General features: G+C 35.8%; 1 protein-coding gene across 1 annotated transcript in view; it reads left to right on the plus strand.

Annotated features, from left to right (window-relative positions):
• The window catches only part of ERBB4 (erb-b2 receptor tyrosine kinase 4), a gene marked incomplete at its 5' end in the record, with an annotated part of 620,722 nt that overhangs the window by 178,077 nt on the left and 425,114 nt on the right, over positions 1 to 17,531 (plus strand). The window contains one exon of the mRNA XM_011986142.1: positions 15,092 to 15,157. Within this exon, the coding sequence (XP_011841532.1) occupies positions 15,092 to 15,157 (66 nt within the window). The remainder of the gene's footprint in view (positions 1 to 15,091; positions 15,158 to 17,531) is intronic.

Genomic DNA, 17,531 nt, shown 5'->3' on the forward strand with positions numbered 1-17,531 from the left:
AGAAATAAAAAAGCTTGAATAAAAATGCACAAAGGAAAAGTCATCTCACAGGTAGTTATCCTGATCAGCCACTTTTATTCTCCTACCTCTCTATGCTTTATTAAACAAAAATGTTGATCTAGATAATTTTTTAAAAAATATTTTGTGTGGAATCAATTCAAACTCTGCACTCAAGAATTAGAATACAGCATTAAACTAGTCATTTAAAACATGTGCCAATGAAGGTTTCCCAGAATAAAGAAATTTGCTTTACTACCAAAAATACAATGATAAATTTGAAAGTCTTTAAAGCAATACAATGATGGACAACCATCACTTCTACATTTCTAAATTTCATTGAAATGCGTAATTTAAAATTCCAACTATTTTTATTGAAAAGACTTGCTATGCATTCTTAGTGGAATAAACAAATGTCTAAGGGTCCTTATAGTTATATACTGGACAGGAATCTGCCTGCTTTTGTTCAGAAGAGGAAGATAGATTAACATCATGCAGTTCTGCAACATTCTCATGAAATAGTAAATCATTTCTGTTAGTATAAACAGTGGGCTCAGAGATTTTTTTCCTCAGGGATAAGAAACAAAACATGGTCTCATCAATAGTAAATTACATTAAGGGTAAGAGTATAATGCATGTTGAATACTTTTTAAAATATGTAAGAAAGTGGAGAAAAACTAGACATCGCTTTTCTTCTCTCCTCTCTTCCTATCCCTCCTACAAAAGTCTTTTATCTGACCATATTTCAGGACAAATCCCCCTGAATCTTCCTTCTTTTTGCATGATGATACCTCTGGTTCTTTGCTTTGAAAGGCAGCCTAGTGTCTGAGCTCAAGCTGGGCGTTTCTACGTAAGTTTGAATCTTGTCTCCAAGAGTTTCTAACTATGCTTGCTTAGCCCCTCTATCCCTTTTTTTTCTCATATAAGACTGAATTAGAATAATAGATTAAAATATTGTGAGGTGAGGGAGTGAATTGGGGAGGGGCACCTTTTTCCGTACTCTTGACGTCCACCTACACCACTCTCCACCCTGACTGCTATTGACTAACCCGCTCATTTCACACACACATCACAGATTTTGGTAAATGACCCAAGTCATCTTTTTAACTCCATGCAAGTCATTCCCTAAGTGATTTTGAATGAGTGTCTTGTTAATGATTTCATTCAACGTCTTTGCCTAATGGATTCCTGTCCTCCTAAAATCCAATGAACTTTCGGAGTATTTGTATTAATCCCATCAGAAATCAAGCCCTTGTTGTGACACAAAGTTTGTCTTTCTATGTGTGTTCTAATCTATTTTGGGTGTTCTTCCCTCCTTTGTCCCAAATGGCTATTCTATTTTTGTATCTGTTAACACAAATTAGATACTTGGTTGTATTGGTTAAGAGTGTGCGCTCCAGAGATAATATTTTTAGGCTCCAGTCCCAGGCTTATTACAAACTGTGTGATCTTGGGCAAGTTATTAAATTTCTCTGGCCTCAGCTTCCTAATCTGTAGTAGTACTTTCCTCCTAAGTATATCATAGAAATACATTGCCTAGAACCATGCCTGATACATAATAAAATTGTAATATATTTAAGCTATAACTACCTCTTTAGCATGTTAGCTAACAAGGGCTTTCGTTGAAATTAAAGGACTTGTATTTCAGAAGTTACAAGGCCAGAAATATTTTTTAGAAAACAGAAAACTGGAGCTGAAAGAGAGGTAGTAGAACTGATTTTTATTTAGACTTAAAAATAATTTGCAATGGAATACAAGAGATGTCTGTGCAGTGGTTTGCAAATCATTTATCTTTTTTTCTATAAATAATAACTCAATTTCCAGATCTGTCTAGTAGTATATTAAGAAGGAACTCCACTGAAATAGCTTTTTGATGGAATCAGATTTTTAAAATATATTATACATCCATTATCCTTGAATTTTAGTTTTTGTGTATGAACTTCAAAGGTGAATTAATGAAAACATTCTACAGCAAGACATTTTAGGCTTATTACTTACTATAATGCGTTTTAGGTCACTTTCTTATAACCTCCATCAACTTTAAAATCACATTTTTATTCCTTTGGCTTACCGTGGCATTTTGAAAATGTGCCTATTTGTTAATGTGAGTTCTTTTTATTTTAAGTGAAAGGATATGGACATATACACATATTTATGTGTGTGTGTGCATGTATGTGTGTATACACACGCACAGCTAAGGCCCTGTTTTAACAGCAAGTCCCTTTGACAGATGAAAAAATGGTAGTAACATACAATGAGTCTTGGACTGCTATACCTCAGAAGACTTTGTTTAATATTGTGGCATGGAGCTACCTAATCTTTTCCAGTTTGTTATCCATTTTTCTTTGTTATCTGTCTCAGTGATGTCTAATCTCTACAACTGACTGCTATAGAGTAGCAATCTGTAACAAAAACTCAGTCTCAATCTTATATATAATAAAAAAGGAAGGCTGTAAGATTAATGGCACCAGCCATAATTATAAAGTCCCAAACCACAGACATTATAAGACCTTTCAAAATGTACTCAGGGTTGAAGAAGCTGTGTTGGCACTATGATGTGAAGATACTGGCCTCTTAGTAAAGGAAATGTTGGTTTATTCAATCTGAGAAGCCCATTGTGTTTTGAGCACTGTTAGGAATTATGGAAAAGAAATGGTTCCTTCCCTTAAGGAACTCATAATAATTTTATCCATCTTAGTTTTCCCATGGCAACACTCATTTCTTATAAATTTATATAGGAGATATTTCTATTCTTGGAACTATCAAGTGGAAGCCAGACGAAAACACAGGCTGTCCATGGAGACCATACTACACACAGATTATTGGAATTTCTTTATGTTCATGGTGAAATAGAACCCAAACATTTCTCCTTAAACACTGACTATTCTGATAGGATAAAACGTACAAATATGGGAATATTCATAGTCTATCTTTTGTACCTTCTCAAATATTTTGTGTCTGCTTAATACTTTCAGTCCACCAGACCAAACTGTTCTCCTGTCTCCAGACACACACACACACACACACACACACACACACACACACACAAAATCCCTAGATGTTGTAATGCACAATTAAGATACGTAACAAAAAAAAATAGGCGAATAATTATTTGATAAGAAAGCTAAGTGGAATGAAAAATACTTGAGGAGAATGGTTTAGTCCATCAATCACATAATAGTGATACAATTATGGTGGGGGTAGAAGGACAAAAGGTTTGTGATGAGGGAAGACAGGAAGAGAGAGAAAACTGGAGTTGGGGTTTTGCTGAATGAGAGTGAGAGCTGTATGAGATAACAGTTTAGAATTGTTGCCATGGGCAATGCTTTGGATCCCATTTCATGTCCTTTGAGAGCAGTAAATTTCTTTGCTTGAATTTTAGCTGTTGAACCATGTTTCTCGAATGTGACACCACTCACAAAGTGAACACGTGGGTGGTTACGGTTCCTCAGGGACTCATTAGCATGTCTGACTAGCAATCTGACAGAGGAAGGTCATGGAGTGGGCTGAGACCCCCACATCAGTGACATCTAGTCTTCACTAATCCACCATTGCTCCATCCATGGGTTTCCGTTTCCCTTTCTGAAACATACCTGGAAATATTTCCTGCCTTCTTTTTCTCTCTCCATGTACACCAGCCTGAACTCTACAAGAGCCTAAAGTTCCAGTGGCAGAGTGAGTTTCACTGGAGTTGGATTATTCATAACTTTCTTGCTGAAACTGTGGCTTTTCACGCCTTTGTCAAAAGATGCAGAGATCTTTGAAACCCACTTGTCTTTGTCTGCTATGCCTGCGAAAGCCTCTAAGGGGTCACACCCTCCCAGCTTCCAATTGCTTGACCTGTGGTACCTTACTGATCATTTCAATCCTGTTTGCGTAAACATTTCTGTCTCCAGATTACTTGATGTATCTGCCATATCACCTCTACTGACCCACTCCCTCTTTGTCTGTCTTTGCTGTTCGGTAAAATTGTTATGTAATGTGTTGTGATGGAAGAAAAAGGGAACTAACATTGATTAATGCTTATTACATGCCAGGTACTTTGCATATGATATTCAACTTAGTCATTCCTTCATCAAATATGTGAAGTAAGTATCATTATCTGTATTTTATTAATGAAGAAAGTCAACTCTTAGGTAAAGTTCTTTACCCACAGTTCCACCAATTGTAATAATGGAGCCTGAAAGGAGATAAAAATGATTTAATAGCTGGTGTTTTCCACACTTTACCAGCACTTAGTAAAAGCTTGTATTTTTTTGCATTTTGCCAGCATATAAATGAACACTTAGAGAAGTAAGTGACAATATTGTAAATTGGTTACATACTCAGTAGTATTTTCAATATTTTAGCTTTCCTAAACTGTAAGCTCTAATTTCCTATCACATTCTCCTTTAGAAATAAATGCCAATTACTAAAATGTGTTTGTATTTAATTGACATTTATTTTAGACCCATTTACTGCTGAACTTTAATAAACAAGTAATAGAATCAAAGTAATTGCCAATTAGAAATGAAATAATGGGCAACAAAAATTTTTGACTAGAAACATGCTATGTATAAAAAGGGCTGATGTGCCATGGAGGGACAATTCTCTGGCTCTACTTAAAGGATGCTTTTCCAAAAAAAAAAAATATATATATATATATATATATATACACACACACACATATATAGTTTCTGATTAAGATGGATGTCACTGATTAAACAACCAAATATGAAACTAGAAGGACAGATAACAGCATATTTTGCATATCCTTCTTTGCTGTGGATGTTATATAATATAATATACTTTACTTCTAAAACATCACTATCAAAAACACTTCTAGCGTGCTCAGTCATAGTATGTTAGGAAGCGTGAAGATTAACTAAATGAACATTTCTACCTTTAAAAAAATAAAAACAAGGATGCTTTTTATTTTATTTTTTCTTTCCTTTTTTTTTTTTTTCTTTAGAAGAAGTCTCGCTCTGTCACCAGGCTGGAATGCAATGGTGCGATCTCTGCTCATTGCAGCCTCTGACTCTCTGGTTCAAGCGATTCTCCTGCCTCAGCCTCCTCAGTGGCTGGGATTACAGGCATGCACCACCATGCCCAGCTAATTTATGTATTTTTAGTAGAGATGGGGTTTCACCATGTTGGCCAGTATGGTCTCGATCTCTTGACCTCGTAATCCGCCTGCCTCGGCCTCTCAAAGTGCTGGGATTACAGGCGTGAGACACCACGCCCAGCCCCTTTTCTTACCTGTAGAATAAAACAAATGGTAGTACTTATATCATATTGTTATGAAAATTAAATGAGACAGTGTCTATATATAAAATATCTAGTGCACTGTGCAGAGAGCAAAGAGTGCTCAATAAGCATTACATGATGTGGTGAGGCTGATGATGTCAATCATACTGTATAGATTGGAGTATGCAGTATAATGTACACCTCCATTTTTAGGACAAACATTTAAGTCCAAAGTATAAAAACAAAGTGAAAAAAGTTAACTAACCTTTCTAAGGAATGACGCAACCAGTAACAGAGTGGGATTTGAAATTCTAATGTGTCTCATGCCAGAGAGACTTTATGTAAGAGTATGTATCTGTTGATACTTACATGAAATGTTGATTTAGAACCACAAATGCAGGAATTTACATTGATCCTATTAAATATCATAGCTTTAATTTCAGCTCATTATTTCTTCCACTAAGTTCTTCCTAAATCTGAATGATTATTCTCCATAAGAGTATTCACTACCCCTTCCAGATTTGTGTCATTTGCAAATATGATAAATGTATTTCAAACATTTTATGCAACTCAGTTATTAAAAGGTCAAATATGATAGATGTGTACAGAAGCTTTCGGCACACTCCTAGAGCCAGGATGTCAGTCCAGGCCAACTAGCACATCAATACTTTTATCAAATGTTCTGATACATGTGCCAGTCATCTACAAATCCACACAACTATTTCACATCCTGTCAGTGTTTTACACAAGGACACAATGAAACACATGGTCACGTTCTTTCTATTGTTATCTTTTCATGAGCTACAAATCTGCTGAAAAATATGACATGAAATTAGTGGTATTTTCTTAATGTGTATTTTCATTAAAATTATGTATTAATCTTTTACATGTACCAGTGAAAATATCTCATAAGGCAAAATAGTTAATTGACTTTTGGCATGTCTGTATGGCAGAAGGTAAATCTACCAATAATAAAATAAAATAATATTTATTTAATATCATCCAAAATGTTTAGGATAAAAATGTGAAATGAAAATAGCAGACAACAGAACTGTATAAAGTATTACATCATGTTAAAGTGCTACACACACACACACACTTTAGAAAATGAAAAACACCAAAATTGAAGGTTATGGATTTTTTTTCTTCTTTCATGTTTTTATGCATTATACAGCATTTCCAATTTGAACGTGTATTAGAAATAAAATCTAGTAAATCTATCTGAAATGTTTACTATTTAAACGTAATGGATCAGGGGATTCATGGAGAGGTGGCATCTAACAAGAGCAAGTTGGTGGGTAAACCCGCTTTATAGGCTCTTGGAGGAGGAGAGGAAGAGGAAATAGAGGAACCCTAGGTGGGAGTGAAGCTTGTATGTCCTAGGAACAGCAGGAGATGAGAGTGAGAGGAGTAAGCCTGGAGGAAAATACTGAGGCATGGAGGAGAGGGCCACATGTTGTAGGTCCTTGAAGACTGTGGTAAGGACTTTGGCATTTACTATGAGGCATATGGCAACTTAGGAGATTTGACATGGTCTGACTAAAAAGATCACTCTGGCTAATATATTGAGAAAGAGATTGTCAAGGGGCCAGGGTGGAAGCTAGGATACTGGATAAGAGGTTATTGCATTAATCCAAGCAAGAGATGATAGTGGTTTGTATTGCAATGATAATGGTGCAGGTGGTGCGAAATGATTGGATACTAGACAGATTTTGAAGTGAGAGACAACCAGATATGTTCATGAATTTGGATCTGGGCTGTAAGAGGAAAGAAAAAAGAGCTGAGGATGACTCCAAAGTTTTTGGCAGAAGCTTCTGAAAGGATTGAGCTGCTTATTGACTGAGATGGGGAAGACTATACAGGAATAATTTTTATGAGTGGAGTGGGAAGATTATGGATTCAGTTTTGAACATGTGTGTTTTCAAGTGCCTGCTAAGTGAACAAGTGGAGATGTTTTGTAAGCAGTTGGAAGAATAAGCTTACATATCACTGAGTCTGGACTGGACATAGAAATTTTAACCAGACTATTCAGATTATATGAGGATTAAATGAGTTAATATATGCAAAATGCTTAGAACATCCTTGGAAGGCCCACCACTACATATAACTGAACAGGTTTTGCACTGCAGACCTCCAACGGGTTATCATCTAGATTGAGTAACTGTGAAGGATGCTTCTGGATGCCCTTGGTGGCTCTGGCAAGCTCATAGTAAGTGCTCATTATTATTGTTGTTATTGGTTGCAAAAAGCTGACACATCTCAGTATATTCTTTATGTTTTCAGGTAAGGTTTTCCAGTTAGTTCAGACCCCTTATTATATGCTCAGAAATACATTTGACATTGATTGGAACTAATTCTGTTCCACAGTAGGTGGAATTTCTATATTCTACTTTGTGCTAACAGCTATAAACAGTGATAATTAATGCTTTAAAAGTGCCTGGTTTGGAACAAATATTAGACGGTATCATATATAAAAGCTTTTAGTTTTTTAGGAAAAATTTAATGTTTTATTATTTTGAGTCATTTTATGTTATTAATAATACTACTTTTCCAAAAAGCATTAAGACCTTTTAATGTTATTTTCTTTGAAGTTCACTTCCATTGGTTTTTGTAGCCTAAAGCATTCTGAAGGCAGTTGGAAGGAGCATAGAATATACAGAACAGTAATATCATAGACAGCATTGAGCAGATCTTTCCACTCAGTGGGAAATAGAATGCATTTAGTATGTTCACGTTTATTTCATTTTTGACATAATATGTATTAGGTTATTTCTTACTATTAGTCCTTGTTACAATCACATGAGCTTGTAGGTATAAGTGATAATCGACAATCTTAGATCTGAGTGGATCATCATCAATTTTTGTTTTAACTGTGAAATTTGTGTTGACCTATCTATTCTACTTAAATGTATATGTAAAAACAGATCTATACTCAGCCTGCAAATGGAGTAGCTCGTTGCTTCCATTTATGAGTTAAGAGATTTTGAAAAATGGCCCTCTTACAGGTTTTCCCACCCCAGCCTGCCCAGCCTTCTGTTTGTAGCTGTGGTTTCTGCCACTGTCATGCCCCCTCCTGATTGATCTATGTTTCCAGAAGGCATCAGGAAAAACACAAATTTGCAAAATAAGTTTAGAATCTTCAAACCTTTGCACAATTTTGTGCACCAGATTAACTGGCCTGTCCGTTAGCTATCTGTCTGAAATCCTGTCCGAGGTGATGCTGGAGGAGGTTCTGTGTGCTCTAGAAGTCGCAGGTTAGCAGGAGGGAGTTGAGCCCCTGAGGGAGGGGTAGATGGAAGCGCTGCAGACACTTCTGTGTACTTCACACTTCTGTTTAAAATTAGTCTTGATCACATGAGTATATATGCTGTTCTAAAACTTTTGACTATAAATTGCTTGACTGAATATCATGATGATGCTTACAAAAACATCAAGTTTAGCAAGGTTAACCTTACTTATTTGTTTTTCCTGTGCAGTAATTGCTTAATATATTTTGACCTCATAACTCCTGATGAAGATGAAAAATCCCAACCATAAATATTTTTTGTTTCATTTTAACTTCATATTTTTAAGCAAGTAAGAATACCTGCCTATCTTTTTGTATCAACATGTGTAAAAGTTAAAGTTTCCATTTTATACTTAACTTTCAAATTAAGAGGCAGGATAGGAAAATTCAATTGTGACTGGAATAAAAAGTAAAGTCAATTCACTTAACAAAAGTGTGGATACGAATAAACAGATGACAGTGAGAACTGTCAGATAAGAACGAGCGGAAGTATTCACATCTGATAAAGGAGAGCAATTCCACATCACGGTAATGCCATTAATTCCTACTAATGTGTCATTTGCTCAAATCATATTGAGATTTTACTACTATATGAGTGGTTTACAGTAAGTTAAATGTGAAAAACAAAGCTACATATTTTTTAGTGCTGCTGGAGAAAGATGCAATTTGATGGAAATGTGTCCACAAATCAAAGAGTAAACACTAAGACATGAGAGACTGCTAGAGTTTTACACTGCTTGTCTGAAAGTTTGGTTACCAAGCGTCTGATCGGCTCTAACACTTAAAGCATTGTCTCAAAATATGTGTATGATACTAATAGAGTTTGGAATTATATGCCAAACTATTATCTCATATATACTTTTGTCATTTCGCAACCATCAGCCTCAGAATCCCTGGAAGTGCTTTTTAAATATAGGGATTCCTGTACCTCATCCAGACTATAAAATCAGCATGTTGCACAAGCTACTCAAGTGTCAACACTAAATTTTGGGAACCATGACTCAAAACCATTTTCTACCCGCAAGTCAAACTATGTCATTTTAATGCTCAAAGACCTTGACCACCTCCATAATACCCATATAAACTCCATAATACACACACAGAGTAAACTCCAAACTGTTTTAGAAGGCTTTCGTGATACTTTGTAAGCTCACACTCCAGCTGCTATTACTCATGCAAACTATGCTCAAAAAACCCTAAACTACTCATTATGGCTTCAAAGAGTTGTGCTCATCCATGCCTCTCTGTTACTGCTTAGGCTAGTAGTTCAGCCAGAAATTCTCCTTCCCTCTCCTTCACCGCTGGACAAACTAGATTGTTCAAGCAAAATTAAACTGCAGAGCCTTCTGCAATCCTTTCTCTCCACTTTATACATACCTATATTTTAGGAAATATTATGGTCATAATAGTTACTTGCCTATTCCTCTGCCTATTTCCTGGATCCCAAAACCTCCTTGAGGGCAGGATGGTGACATTTGTCTTTTTATCAGCCCTCCCTGAACCCACACACACACCAAGAATAGGGACTAGGTTAGCGTAGACTTTCAATAAATGTTCTACTTTCCTATTTTGAATTATATGGTCATAAAAAAGGTATTATGCTCTCACTTCTTTCTCTAGTAAAAGTAGTTTTAAGAGGTCAAACCTGCCAGTTTTTAAAAGGAGTAAAAGAAAAATCCAGGGATATAACTGCATTGCCTTTAGCTAGAGGCAGTTTGAGGATATGATCTTTTATGGTTGCCAATTACTTCATATTTTGTAACTCTTCAACTGTCCTGGCCTATTACTTGCAGAAAGCATTACAGAGGTAGGCACTGAATCCCACATTCAGGTGGTCACACAAACAAGCACAACTTCTAGATGAATTTGTGACTCTTAAAAATATAAATGCAGTTCATGTACTTTAGTTCCTAAAAAGGAATGCAAAGGCTACATTTTTAGTAACATCTGCGGGACAAACATAAAAGATTAACTTAGTCACATTTGCCAGCTTCCATGATGAATAATGCATTGTCAAAGCAGAGGGATTGCCTGTGAATTAAAATAATGGTGATGGGGAATAACCAGAACTTATTTTTATTTTATTTATTCATTTATTTTATTTTATTTTTTGAGACAGAGTCTGATCTGTCGCCCAGGCTGGAGTGCAGTGGAGCAATCACAGCTCACTGCAACCCCCGCCTCCCAGGTTCCAGTGCTCCTCCCACCCCAGCCTCCAGAGTAGCTGAGAAGACAGGCATGCACCAACAAGACCGACTGATTTTTGCATTTTTTGTAGAGGCGGGGTTTTGCCGTGTTGCCCAAGCTGGTCTGAAACTCCTGGGCTCAAGGGATCAGCCCACCTCGGCCTCCCAAAGTGCTGGAATTACAGACATGTGCTACTGCACTACTCCTAGCACTTATTTTAAATTATTTTAAAAAATTACTAAAGTAATTGAAATGGTTGTTTAAAATATTGGTTTGTTTCTTATTTCATCTCTTTGAGTCAGAATAACCAGACATACTAATTTGATTAATTCTCCTATGACTGAGCTATATGGAAATGTCACATTTTTCATTTTTAGTAAAAAAGTGGACTGTTTTCTCACATAGCTTTAAAAGAATTATTGCAGGCCAGTCACGGTGGCTTACGCCTGTAATCCGAGCACTTTGGGAGGCTGAGGCGGGCAGATCACCTGAGGTCAGGAGTTCGAGACCAGCCTGGCCAACAGGGTGAACCCCGTCTCTACTAAAAAACACAAAAATTAGCCCAGTGTGGTGGTGCATTCCTATAATCCCAACTACTTGGGCAGCTAAGGTAGGAGAATCACTTGAACCTGGGAAGTGGAGGTTGCAGTGAGCCGAAACTGTGCCATTGCACTCCAGCCTGGGCAACAAGAGCGAAACTCGGTCTCAAAAAAAAGGTCAGGCACAATGGCTCATACCTGCAATCCCAACACTTTGGGAGACCTAGATGGGTGGATCACGAGGTCAGAAGTTCAAGACCAACCTGGCCAAGGTGGTGAAACCCCGTCTCTACCAAAAATACAAAAATTAGCTGGGCATGTGGCAGGCACCTGTAATCTCAGCTACTCGGGAGGCTGAGGCAGAGAATTGCTTGAACCCGGGAGGCAGAGGTTGCAATGAGCTGAGATTGTGCCACTTCACTCCAGTCTGTGCGACAGAGTGAGACTCCATCTCAAAAAAAAAAAAAAAAAAAGTATTGCAATAATCAATAGAAAGAATCATCTACCAGGTTGAGACATGGAAGTGGGAAGATTTGTTTGGGACAGCATTGGCAAAACCCCAAACACTGCTCTCATTTGCATATTCTGGCATCTGACTAATTCCTCTCTTTGTGGCCCTCATTTACAAAACACACTCTGGGGAGAAGTAGTTTATAAAACTAATTCACACTAAATATGACAAACATATAAGACCTCTTTTTCACATGAAATCAGGACTTTTGAGGTTAGTGCATGCCTGAGAACAGAGGGCAGGAAGAAAATCCCAGTAAGCTAGTAGGCTATCATTAAAATACTTGTTTTTTGTTTTGTTTTGTTTTGTTTTTTCAGACAAACGAGGGACATATTGAAGCCTATACTTACACTCTTTACTGATATGGTCTAGGGTGAGCTCCTTTTAGATGTCACATGGACGAGTCATTGTTTAAGGAATGTAGCTGACTTCCAGTGTCGCTGGGAATTAGACTGGGAATGATCTAGCTCCACCTGCTTTCATCCAACTCTTCTTTCCTGGGCTAGTGGGCTGTTAAAAATTTAGATTTATTGGCTTTTTCCCTTAAACTGATAGAGGGTGAACATTAGCTACAGAGTAGTCAAAACTCTTTTCCTGAATTAATTCTAAACTCTAAGAGGGTGATAAACTTACCTGTTTCAGTTTAATGTTTTATGTCCATTGCTTAACATCATGCCTAATACACAAAATGAAGAAGGTGCTTATGAGATAATCAGGGATACATGGTTGGAAGGACATAGGAGGGAACACTTATGGGAAATTTTGTTGTTTTTTTTCTGTGCTAGGCAGTTAATTACTGTGGGAACTCCTTCTATACTTCCCAATTAACTGCAAGAATCAAACTAAGGTTACAGACATAAAAATGTAGTAAGTACATTGATTCATAAATATCTCTAATCAGATATTTTGGTCAGATATTGTAGCATTTACTTAATTGTTAATTGACGACATCCAGTGATAACAAAAGTGCCATGTCTTGCACTATTTTGAAGAGTAAAGCTAAAGTTGAACTGAGTACTAGAACAGATTCCAAAAGTGTCAAGGCTCTAGACAGAAAGTAAAATAAAGGTAGTCCTGGCTGAACAGCCATTTATGGGAGTACAATCAATTCTAGATCCTCTAGTGTTTTTGTCATGATAGAATTCTGAAATGTGTAGGTCAAGTGGAAATGAAAACTACCAAAAAAATCTCATAATATCAAGTAGACAGTCAAGGTTAAATTATTTCAACTTGTTTTTGTGTGTGTGTGGGTACTACATCACATTTTCAAATAGATGGGCCTTGCCCTGATACCTTATCAAGAACCATCAACAGTATTTCTAGCAACATGCCTTTTTATATTGAATCTGGGATCAGATGTCTGGGTGGCAAATTGGAATTTCATGAATAAGAAGTTAAAAAATTAATCGAGTAGGAGAAAAACATTGAGAATATTAAAATGTCTAATATGAATTGTGTTACTTAACTCCTTCCTTTCCTGGTTCCTTCCTTCCGTCCTCCTTTCTTTTTCTTTTCTTCTCTTCTATTTGCTTTTCTCTTTTCTTTTTTTTTCCTTTCTTTTCTTTCTTTTTTTTTCCAGTTAGGTAGTATTCTGGCCACAAAGAATAAGGCCAAATATTTTATGAGCCCCAAACATGATTAAATAAATCGTAGATTAAATGGTAGAATATCTTATGCTTCAACTATCTTCAATTAACAGATCACTTAATGGATCAATTTAGAGGATTATACCAAATCTAAGGAATCACATTAACATTAGCTACTTTCTCATAAAAAAGTTTGTACTCCAAAAAGTTTTCACTGTCTCCTATTTTGTCTCACAGTCCTTTCTAATTTCCGCTAGTATAAATCAATTTAGATTTATTAACTTTGTACAAAAGAACTCCTGTAAGTTTTTAATAATAATTATCATTATCACTGATTAAAGTTATATTGTTCAGGCCAGATGGAGTCCTTTTCCTGTCAGCTACAATGAGCTTGCATTATGTTGTTATAATGTGTTTGGCTCTAAATAAACAGATGGCAGAGTGACAGGATATTATATACTGGTGATGTCAGCAGCAATACTTCACAAATAGAATTGCTTTAAATAAACTCTGTTGTAGCAAAGATCCCTGTACTTTTAAGAAGATGACTGGAATAGAACCTACGTATTGTATTAACTTGGAAATAGTACAGTTTACTTTCTCAAAGGTAGACCATCTGAATGGTCTGAGATTCAGCCAGAGAAAGTGTCTGTTGAATCTATCTTAACCATGTACTCATTTAACAGAATAGGCTCACTTAGGCAATTTCATTGGAGGCGGGAAAACACTCCAGGTTGTAAGAACTTTCTGGTTGAGGAATTAAAAACTTGGATCAAGGAAAGATGGGAGCATCTGATCAGATGTTATTTGATGATATTTATGATATAGTTAACTTTGTTAAACACTTTAAATGGGAGAATCCTATTAACAATTATTATTATAAAATTGACAATGTTTAATAAGAAGCATTTAAGGAAATGTCATATAAAACATTTCTGTATATGGAAAAGTTTTAAGCTTTAATAGATTTTTAACAATTATTCCAAAAATGTGTCATGTGCCCACAGAAATTTAGAGTGAACCTATGAAATTCAAAAATAAGATTCAAAGGAAGTCATTTTTACATGACTTCTTCCAGCTAATATTCTTTATTTTGAGTCCCGATGGGAATTTCTCTGTGGGATAGCTATGTTGAGGCAAATACCTATGGTAGAAGAAGATGCCACTATAGAAGATTAAGGCTTATATTTGAAAATGCAAATAATAATGTTAATAAACATTTTAGAAGCATAAAAATAATTGAAATTAAGCTTTCAAAAATAGCTTAAATGCAGGATTTTGCCATTTATTCTGATGATTTTTCATGTGTTTGTAAAAATATATTCTTGTTCTCAGAGATTTCAACTTATTTTTATTCCTTTACTTTTTAATATATGCTGCTCTCAGTAAGATGTGATCTCTGGAAATTATATCAAGTAGATTAGATCAATAGAATAATAATGCTCAATAGTGAAAGTGAAACTTATTAAATATAATTATTTGCTTTTGATTTTCTGAGAAAATTCACAAATTCATTTATTTTATTTTCCTATAAAATGATAAGAGGATTTGAATACCAGAAGGTTGTACTTTAGTCTCACATATATTCGACATTCAGGTTTTCCTACTTAAGTGTGCATTTTATGGGCTATGTTTCAGCTCTAGTATGACATAAAAATCCTCGTAAAGGAGCAGGAGTGTTTCCTTTGAGGAGTTACTCCTAGTCGAGGAGTGAAAGATTATAATGTGCATGTGCTTTTTCCCTTTTCCTGTTCTGCAGGTGGACGTTGCCATAAGTCCTGTACTGGCCGTTGCTGGGGACCCACGGAAAATCATTGCCAGACTTGTAAGTATTCATCAGTGAGAGCACACAGGTTTGATGTGGCCAAGGAATTTTTATGATTGGTACATTTCATGCCTCTGGTCATCTAAAACATGAAATGAACTATTGCCTCCTTGTGGTTGATTTGCTTTGGGCCAAGAAAACTACCCAATTTTGATTGCTTTCAAATGAAAATTAATATATACTTGATTCTTAGGTTTCTTCTTGGTTTCTAGGTTAATGATCTCAACAGCACAGCTGTGGTGATAGTAGCTATAACTTTAGAGTTTTTACATCACTAAAAGTGGGAAATCTGATGTGTACAAAATAGTTTTTACATCACTAGAAGTGGGAAATCCATTGTGTACAAAATTTCAGGTTAACTGGGTCTCTCAGTCCTTTCACTAATTATTTCACTATTCATTCATTACAAAGGAGAGGAAAGAAAAAAAGAAAGGGTACTACTATGTACCCACTGTATTTTTCCAGGCAGTCTTCCAGGCAGAGGGATACAAACTTTATGAATTATGGAAATAGTCACTATTGTTGACAATGACTATTGCCCTTAGTTTATATTGTTTATTGGATTAGTCATTAGCTAAAGAAAATATGAAGCTATCATCATTGCTAAGATATATAGTAACAAAGCATACTAAATATAAAGACAAATAGCTAGATTTTTTTCAGCATTCTTAATGTTGTTTAGTACTCAAACCAGCACTGAACTTTCATGAATCTTAAGAATAAATGATTTCTTTAAAAATGAAAAATAAAATGTCCTATACAAGTAGTAAACACTCATTCTTCCTGCTGCAATAAAAATGACTGAAATATGATATGGAAAAAAAGTATAGTAACAAGTTGACATATATTTCTTTATTTGCGTAGATGACACAGAAAATATTATTAAAGATTCAAACATACAAATATTACACGCTTTGATGAAATTTTACAGATTTCTAATTTGTCTCAGTTCACATTTTTCTAGTTCTATTTGCTAGATTCTCTTTTAATAAAGAAATACAAAAAGAATTATTTTATTGTGAACCACCAAAGAATAAAAATACAGGAGAGATATTTTCAATGATAAATGATTTCTTAAATTTATTAATTTTAATTCATGGACATTCTCATATCCAAAATTCATGAAATAGATAAGATTATAAGGTAAAATAGTATCTTCCCACGTGGGTCCCACCTTTTTCCCTCAGCTATCCATAGGCAACAAATATTATTGGCTATTTTGGTGTATTTTTCCAAAAATAGTTTATGTATACCCAAGGAAGTAGGTATATAAGCACTCACCCCATTTTTCATTCAAATATTAGCATGTTTTGCATGTTGAACTACAACTTGATTTCTTCAACCCATGCATGTGTATGAATTATTTGTAGTATTAATTTCTAGAGGTGAATTTGTAGGGTCATAGACATGTGGATTTGGAAATTGGTAGAGAACAGCAAAATGGAGATCTGGTTTTCTATTGAGGTTAGAACAATTAGCTCTACCGAGAGAAACGTCCATAAATGCCTATTTCCATCCCTATTCTTTGGACAAAGTAGTTCATTAGGGAATTTTTGGATCTTTGTCAAAGGGTTAGATGCAAAATAGTCAATGTAGATTTAAATTAACTAATTTAATAGAAACAGTGTTTTATGGCAGGAATGTATTGACAAGAATTTTAAACAGGCTTTTAAATGAGGTGAGATTATTGTGTGAAATTCATTCACAACATTTGGAGGTATTCTTTTAATAGCAAAGAAGTCGAGGCTAAATTGCATCCCAGCGCTGGTCTGACACTCATGTGGCCATTTGCAGGAAGTCAGGTTCTCTAAAATAAGGAAAAATCTGCAACACTTTGTGATGAAGCGACAACCAAAGAGACTGTGAAAGTGCTAGATATCCACTGGTCATTTCATGACAGAAAAAAACTTCCGAGGTATCAAAATTAAAAGTGAGTTTTTACTCACTCACCTACTTATTTTATGTATTCACTGATTTATTTTACAGAGGGGTCAAAGAGGCTTCTGCAAAAGTTCCTTCTTGTGGCTGAGCCACTCTGGTGGGCCAGGCCACACCCTCCTGGTAGAGGAGGGGAGTCTCGGGCCCATGGGGCTCCGCTAGTACTGTTGAGGGACTCACCATAGATCTGAGGGATGAAGGAGCTTAGATTTGGGAAACGCTGGGATGGATCCCTCTTCTGTTGAGTAGGGGGACTTAAGACACCCTGATGTTGTGTTACTCCTCCAGTGCTAGATCCCAAAGCAAAATTACTTCCTCCCACCACCTTTCAGATTTCTCCTTTGGTTGTCTCTTGCATTACTTTCAGGGTTTAGAGTTGAATTTAACAGGTAGGAAGAAAAAGGTATCTGCCATCTTTTCTACATCAGAAGTCTCA

The sequence above is a fragment of the Mandrillus leucophaeus genome, unplaced genomic scaffold, assembly GCF_000951045.1.
Source record: "Mandrillus leucophaeus isolate KB7577 unplaced genomic scaffold, Mleu.le_1.0 Scaffold1079, whole genome shotgun sequence".
Classification (NCBI taxonomy): domain Eukaryota; kingdom Metazoa; phylum Chordata; class Mammalia; order Primates; family Cercopithecidae; genus Mandrillus; species Mandrillus leucophaeus.